The sequence below is a fragment of the Heterodontus francisci genome, chromosome 14, assembly GCF_036365525.1.
Source record: "Heterodontus francisci isolate sHetFra1 chromosome 14, sHetFra1.hap1, whole genome shotgun sequence".
Lineage (NCBI taxonomy): Eukaryota > Metazoa > Chordata > Chondrichthyes > Heterodontiformes > Heterodontidae > Heterodontus > Heterodontus francisci.
The window spans coordinates 42,504,216-42,512,653 of NC_090384.1; the positions used below are offsets into that span (position 1 = coordinate 42,504,216).

Here is an 8,438-nt window from a genome sequence, read left to right on the forward strand (position 1 = left end):
TAGAAAATGCCCTAAACTGCAACAGTATGTCTTTTAGTACAACATAAACTCTTCAGATGAAGAAAAATCTTACCATTAGGTGCAGTTGATTTTTCCAAAGAGTTTGTGATTATAAATATATTCATGTAAAGGATCTAAAAGCCTGGGGTCAGAGACAAGCAAAGTCTAGTCGGACACAACTTCTGCAAATTAAGATAAGTGTGGAGGCTCAAGAGTGAGCAGAAATGTATAGGAAAATTCTAAGGCCCATAATAATCAGAGTCCCCAGATAGCAGGAAAGGGAGTGGCTGAGCAAAGAGGGAGGAACAGGCTGTCATAGGTTCTTTTAAATCTATACAAGCTCTTCTCAGGAGTAGGGAGGGGAGCGGCCTAAGCAACAGTTGAAGTCTGAAGCTTTTCATACAGTACGAGCACCTTTCAACCCTGGAGGTAACAGGGATAAGGAGACAGTAGAGTGGTGGCTGAATTTGGGGAGCAGGGAAATGCCACAGCTGAAATTGTCTCTCCTGGAAGACTAAAAAGCATGAAAACTGAAGCAATGGGAAAGGTCAAGGGTTTTTCTGCACAATCAACTGATCCAAAAGCTCAAACATAATTATTTTCCCTCAGGAATCTGAGAGTGAAGTGAAAGAACCAATGAGAAAGCTCAGAGATGAGTTGTACATCATAAATCAGGCACTGGAATGCATTGCCCAGTGCTGTCTCTACAAGGTAATGTTACGGCCAGGTGAGGAGGGGGGCTCACAGTTGCTCCCCTTTCCCTTCATCTTATTTGACCACAAAAGGGTTTATTCCTTTTTAAACAGTGGTTGTACTTACCACCTCATGTATGTGTTGTGGAGCAGTGCAGTTGTACAAGTGACAACAGAAGCCAGAGCAAACAATTCGATTTCCATTTGCTTCTGCTATAGGGGATCCTGTTGCATAAATGCAGGAGTTGTTAAAGGAATGTTGACTGACTAACATATACTATTTATCTCCCCGCAGGCAGCGAAATTGGCCAAGATGAAAGTCCCTCCCAGTGAGCTGTTCAGATTAGAAAAAGACAAGTATTCCAAGTTTGATGAAAATGTAAGTGTTAAATGGTATGGAGCTGAGTTTACCTACTGCCTTGGGTAGACAGTGTCTAAAATAGGTATATAGACCAGAAAGATCTATGTTCAATCTCTGTACTGAGTTAGCTGATCTCAGTCAGAAGAGTGGTTGGGGTATTACAGTTGTTTCAGCATCCCTCAGCACGTACAGGAACATCAGCTAAGGATGCTGCTCCTGATCATTGTACAATGACTCTTGCTGTAATGTGTATGTGTGGGGGACAGCTGAGAACATGATCGACTGTGATGCCTCCATAACTAAATATCCTTCACAGATAAGTGTCACTGAATTCATCTACTAGTGCGAAAACTCAGCTAAACCTGACCCATTCTCAGTTGATGTTCAGACAGATGTACTCTCTGCATGAATTAGTGGATAGCATTTGGGAGGAGTAACTCTGGCTGTATTTAGTTTCCCCTATCAGCTAACTGAGTGGAGTTAATTTTCTGGTCTATAGGGACCAGATACTCACTTCCCTAATTTGCTGAGTCATTGAGAAAGCATTCATCTTCTCGGGCCTCTTTCACCTCCCCATGCTTTGGATCCAAGCCTGAGCACCAGAACTCCTTGCTGTGGCCATTTCTTTGAAAACTTTAATCAACAATTTTTGCACTTGGTGATGATCTGTTCCATCAATCAAATCTAATGCCTTGATTATGCTGCAAGAACTTGAGTCAAAAGTATCATGACATACTACACTTCTGACACAGCGGGTGGAATTTTCCCAGGCAAGGGGAGACGGGTTTGGATGCGTACAGGGAGTTAAATCCTGTAAGTGTGATGTTGGGTCAGGATCCTGACATCATCCCGCCCTTTTCTAGGTTTCACCAGGGTGGGTTCTGAGGCGAGCGGGGAACCCCTATGAATTGGTCAGAACGCCAAAATTAAGTACTATTTTAACCTTCAATTCTGGATTTCCAAGCCAGGGCACCTGTTTCCACAGTGGTCACTGAGGCGAGTGCGCAGCGGGCAGAGCTTCTTCAGTGAAACTGACAAGCTGAAAAGACTTTGATCAGTGAAACTGAAGAGCTCTGCCAACACCAGGTAAGAGGCTGCTGTTCAAAGCACTTCTCTCTGAGGAATGCTTTCAGTGCTTGACAGGTGATTGCCACCTATTTGGAACTCACTCACCCTCAGCAACACTTCCCTGCTATCATGGGAGAATTTATGCAGTTCCACCTTGCACCTTTGATCAGGAACGAAAGGAGAAACAACACCAGCAGGAGCCCCAGCTGCTTTCTCAGCAGCATGACCCTCCATAGGGCAGAGGGGATGGACACCGAGATCAAGTTGAAAAGAGGTGAGACACCTAACACAGGGTCTCCAGGCAGATGATTAGCTCTCTTGACATGTCTGACCACCAGTGCTTCAGGAGGATCAGGCTATCATGGTAGGTCACTGCTGACATCTGCAACCTTCTGGAACAAGACCTAAAATAAAACAGAAAAAGGAGGCTTATGACAACTGTAAGGTTCAGAATACAGTAGAGAACCAAGGTGAATATGGAAAGTACAGATGAGATGCGATGGCCAAGGGACATACATGATTATATTACCTCAAAATGATAAAATCCTTTCGAGTAGATCCCACAATCATGAAACTCTTCTATACGGCTGGTGTTGAGAGTGCTATCCTTTTTTGGATGTCTCTCCTGACACTGTTATCTTAGGAATGCAGAGAACAGATTGTTGAACCAGGTAGGAAGGGTATTTGATGAGCAGATCTTTCTTAACAAAATCAGCTCGAAGAATTTTGATGAAAGTAAAGAGTGTTATGAAGGGTAGAATCATCCCTCGTCTCAGTATTACTGTTGAACGCGTTCAGGGAAAAGCTACAATCTCTTAGATGCAGGACAGATCGGTTCTTGAACTCATTCGTGCCTTTCTGTATGAACTTTGAACAGCAGCCTGATGAATGGATTAGGATACGCACTCATGATGGGACTCATTGATTATTTTAATGTACTGGAATTCGTTTTTAACATATTTTAATCAGGTTAGACATTTTGTGATAGGGTAATTCTCTTTCTTTTTATTATTCATATGTAATTTTAATGAATGAGCAATGTACTCAATGAATTTCCGTATGGACAATAAACTGAAATTGAATTGAACTGAGATCTAAAAAAGGGAATCAGGGGGCAAAGAGAGAGAATGAGACTAGATTAGTGGGTAACAAAAGGCAACCCAAAAGAGAAACACGAGTAGTCAAAGAAAGTGTGGGGCCAATTAAGGACCTTGTGGAGGTAGAGGACGTGGCTGAGGTATTAAATGAGTACTTTGCATCTGTCTTCACTAGGGAAGAGGGTGCTGCCAATGTAGCAGTGAAGGAGGAGGCAGTGCTGATATTAGATAGGATAAAAATAGTTAAAGAGAAGGTTCTCAAAAGGTTGGCAGTCTTCAAAGTAAAAAAGTCATCCGGTCCAGATGGGATGGGTCCTAGGTTACTGAGAGAAGGGTAAAAGTTGTGTAGACTCTGGATGTAATCTTCTGATCCTTCTGGGAAATGGGGATGGTGCTAGAGGACTAGAGGACTGCAAATATTACATCCTATTTAATGAAAGAAGAGAGAGATAAAGCTGGCAACTATAGGTCAGTCAGCTTAATGGTGGCGGGGAAATTTTAGAGATGATAATCTGGGACAAAATTAATTGGCATTAGAAAGGTATAGGCTTATAAATGAAGGCCAGCATGGATTTGTTAAAGGCAAATAGATGGAGTTCTATGAAGTAACAGTGAGGGTTGATGAGGATACTGTGGTTGATGAGGATATGGGCTTTCAAAGGGCATTTAACACAGTCCCACTTATTAAACTTGAGCAAAATTAAAGCTGATGGGATTAAAGGGACAAGGGTAGCATGGATACAAAATTAGCTTAATGGGACAGAAAACAGAGCAGTAGTGAACAGCTTTTTTTGACTGGAGGGAGGTATACTCTGATGTTCCCAGCGGGTAGTATTTTGACCTGGACTTGGGTATAAAGGGCATAATTTCAAAATTTGCAGATGATTCAAAGCTCAAATGTAATCAACATAAGCAAGAGGATAGTAACAGACTTCAGGAGGACATAGACTGGTGAATTGGGCAGACACATGGCAGATAAAATTTAAAGCAGAGAAGTGTGAAGTGATGCATTTTGGTAAAAAGAATGAGGAGCAAAGAATGTTAAAGGGGGTGCAAAAATAGACATCTTAGGGTGTATCTACACAAATCTTTGAAGATGACAGACAAGTTAAGAAGGGTTTTTTTAAAAATGGATCCTTGGCTTTGTTAATGGAGGAACAGAATACAAAAGCAAGGAACTTGTGCTAAACCTTTATAAATTACTGGTTTGGCCTCAGCCAGAGTATTGTGTTCAATTCTGGACATCACACTTTAGGAATATTGTCACAACTTTGGAGAGGGTGCAGAAGAGATTTACTAGAATGGTACCAGGGATGAGGGATTTCACTTATGTGGAGAGATTGGAGAAGCTGGGGTTCTTCTGCTAGGAACAGAGAAGATTTGATACAAGTGTTCAAAATCATGAATGGTTTTGATAGCGTAAATAAAGAGAAACTGTTTCCAGTGGCAAAAGGGTGGGTAACCAGAGGACACAGATTAAAGTAATTTGCAAAAGAACCAGAGGCGACACAAGGAAACATTTTTCCACAGTCTGGTGGTGGAAGCAGATTCAATAGTAACATTCAAAAGAAAACTGGATAAATATTTGAAGGCAAAAAATGTACAGGGCTTTGGGGAAAGAGCGGGGAGGTAAGAATAATTGGATAGCTCTACCGAAAAGGCACAATGGGCCAAATAGCTTCTGTGCTGTATCATCCTGTGAGTCTGTGGTAACAGGCATCCTCCAGTACTTTGTCCAGGTAGCCAGTATGAGCCTGGGCTTGATAATACAAGCAAAATCTGTGGATTGCATCACAGCTGAGCTCAATCCTGACTGCTCCTGAGAGGCCCTGAGGCTAACTGTAGCAGCACAGCTGCAGTTCTGGTTGAGATGAGACAGAGGCATGGAACTGGGACCTACATGGTCTATTTGACTCAACTACTTACTAAATGCGCCACATTTTTGCTGTGTTACTGGGAAGAAACATTGCAAAACCTTTCAAAGAGATTAAGTGGGTTGGTTAGATTCAATGATAGTGATTAGTTTACTGTGAAGAACAAGCTTGATGGACAAAATAGTCCTGTTTTTCTGCTTTCCTTATACTGTTGATCAGAGTGAGTTCTAAATTCTAAAGTTAGTGTTTATTTTCTTCAAGGGGGTTCCAACTCACGATATCGAGGGCAAGGAACTCAGCAAGGGACAGACCAAGAAACTTAAAAAACTTTATGAAACTCAGGAGGAACTGTATAATGAGTATGTGCAAATGCTGCAGAATAGCAGCACCAACTAAATGCATTAGTGAATCCCTGCGTATCTAACAACAGAAAGAAGCAGCACAAGAAATGACAGGGATTGAATGAAGACAATGAAAAGTCTGTTTATATTCTGAATGAATAAAGAGACATTTTTACTTTTGACAATGAGAAGTGCCATGAGAAATCAACTAATGGAAGCAAATAAAATTGAGAGAGTCTGAACAGCTGACTTTGCTGTTGTTCAACAAAGAATTTAAATTGATGTGATGAGAGACTGGATGGCATAGCATGTTAGCCTTTTATAGTTGGGACCTAGATGGAAAGACATCCTAGGTTAAAGGTATAGAAATCACTTCTGTCCGGCCATGATGAGTTTTCGGCAATGTAACTTCAATTCAATTCCTCATAAAAGGTCCTCATTTGACAGTAATTGGCAATATCACTTAGGCCACAGGATGGCTGGTGTAGAGAAGTGTTAAACTGTCTGGTGCTCTTAAAGATTGGAACTGAATAGAAGGAGCTCGGAGTGAGTGATTTGGACAATGTGACGGAAATGCAAAGAATTTAATTCTGAGCACCAACATCACTCCATGAGTACAAAATTCAAAAAATACAATTTTTGCTTTATTGCTCTTGCCAGTTCTTAGTCATGTCATTGATTGGAGCACTTTGAGGGAGAACATGCGAATGGCTCGATATTTTCCGTCTTTCCTTTTAATAGGCAAGATAAATCAGTTTCTGTCCACCAATTATGTATTTTGCTGTCATTTTAACTAACGCTTCTTTGATTAATAAATGATGCTTCAGTAGTTGATGTGAGTTCTTTGCAATAAGATGTGCTGTTTGTATCACTTTGAAATAGTGTTTTTTCTGCTCACAGAATCATTGAATGGTTACAGCACAGTAAGAGGCTATTTGGCCCATTGAGCCCATGCCAGCTCTCTGCAAGAGCGATTTAGCTAGTCCCACTCCCAGTCCTTTCCCTGTAGCCATTTAGGTGCTTATCCAATACCCTTTTGAAAGCCACAATTTGAATCTGCCTGCACTACTCCTTCAGGCAGTACATTCCAGATTGTAACCACTTGTTGCGTAAAAAAAAGTTTTTCCTCACGTCGCCTTTAAGTCTTTTGCCAATCGCGTTAAATCTGTCTCCTCTGGTTCTTGACCTTTCCACCAATCGGAACGGTTTCTCTCTTTTTACTGTCTAGTTTCTCCTGATTTTGAACACCCCTATCAAATCTCTCATACTCCTTTTCTCTAAAGAGAATAACCCCAGATTCTCCAATCTATCCACAAAACTGAAGTCCCACATCCCTGAAACCATTCTGGTAAATCTTTTCTGAACGCTCTCTGAAGCCTTCACATCCTTCCTAAAGTGCGGTGCCCAGAATTGGACACACTGCTTCAGTTGAGGCCAAACCAGTGTTTTATAAAGGTTCTTCATCATTTCCTTGCTTTTGTACTCCATACCTTTATTTACGAAGCCCAGGATCTTGGATGCCTTGTTAACCACTTCTCAACCTGACATCTCAACCATTTGCATACATATAACCCCAGAGCTCTTTGTTCCTGCACCCCCCTTAGAATTGTACCCTTCAGTTTATATTACCTCCTTATTCTTCCTGCCAAAATGTACCAATTCGTATTTCTCTGTGTTAACCTTCATCTGCCACTTGTCTGCTTGTTCCACCAGCCCGTCTATGTCCTCTTAAAGTCTATCACTATCCTCCTCACAGTTCACAGTACTTCCAAGTTTTGTGTCATCTGAAAATTTTGAAATAGTATATCTAAGCTATTAATATCTATCAATAAAAGCAGTGGTCCTAGTACCTACCCCTGGAGAACACCACCTTCCACCAGTCTGAAAAACAAACACTCATCACTACTGTTTCCTGTCATTCAGCCAACTTCGTATATATGCTGCCGCTGTTCCTTTTATTCCATGGGCTTCAACCTTGCTGATGGGCCTGTTATCTGGCACTTTATCCTTTTGGAATTCCATGTACACCACATCAACCACATTACTCTCATCAATCCTCCCTGTTACCTCATCAAAAAATTCAAGCAATTAAGCATGATTTGCCTTTATAAAAAAAAATGTGCTGGCTTTCCTTAATTAATCCACACTCATCCAGGTAACTTTTAATTTTGTTCCAAATTATCATTTCTAAAAGCTTAACCACCAGCGAGGTTAAACTGATTGGCCTGTAGTTGCTGGGTTTATCCTTTTACCCTTTTTTGAATAAGGTTATAACATTTGCAATTCTCTAGTCCTCTGGCACCACCCTGTAAATAAGGAGGATTAGAAGATTATAGCCAGTACCTCCGCAATTTCCACCCTTCCTTCCCTCAGCATCCTTGACCTCGTGTCGTCAATTTTCAGTACACTCTGCCTTTGTAGTACCTCCTTTTTATCAATTTTAAGCCCATCCAGTATCTCAACTACTTCCTCTATGACTTTGGCAGCATCTTCTTCCTTGGTAAAGTACTCATTTAGTACCTCAGCTCTCTGCCTCCATGCATAGGTCTCCTTCTTGGTCCCTAATTGGCCCCAGCCTTTCTCTTACTACCCTTTTACTGTTAGCTGCTAGTCTCTTCTCATAATCTCTCTCTCTCACTCTTATTTCTGTTTTCACTTCCCCTCTGAACTTTCTATATTCAGCCTGGCATCTATTATACACACCATCTTTCTCTTTCATCATCTAGGGAGCTCTGGTTTTTGTTGCCCTTTCTTCCTCATGTACCCGAACTATCTCCTGTCCAAAGGCAGCTCATTGTTCGATTCAAATTTGATTCCGATTTACCCAGGACAGATCCATTCTTGACCCACTGAAATTGGACCTCCTTCAATAAAGCATTTTTACACTAGATTGCTCCTTTTGCCTTTTCTATAGTTAAACTAAACCTTATGATACTATGATTACTGTTCCCTAAATGTTCCCCTACCGATACTTGACCCACCCCACTCCCCAGAACCAGTTCCAG

General features: G+C 41.3%; 1 protein-coding gene across 3 annotated transcripts in view; it reads left to right on the forward strand.

The window, feature by feature from the left end:
• The window catches only part of cars1 (cysteinyl-tRNA synthetase 1), a 103,955-nt gene extending 97,693 nt beyond the window's left edge, over positions 1–6,262 (forward strand). For all 3 annotated transcript variants that reach the window (XM_068046074.1, XM_068046075.1, XM_068046073.1), the window contains 2 exons: positions 988–1,071; positions 5,354–6,262. In XM_068046074.1, coding sequence (XP_067902175.1) covers positions 988–1,071; positions 5,354–5,488 — 219 coding nt within the window. In that variant the 3' untranslated portion in view covers positions 5,489–6,262. The remainder of the gene's footprint in view (positions 1–987; positions 1,072–5,353) is intronic.
• The last annotated feature ends 2,176 nt before the right edge of the window (positions 6,263–8,438 follow it).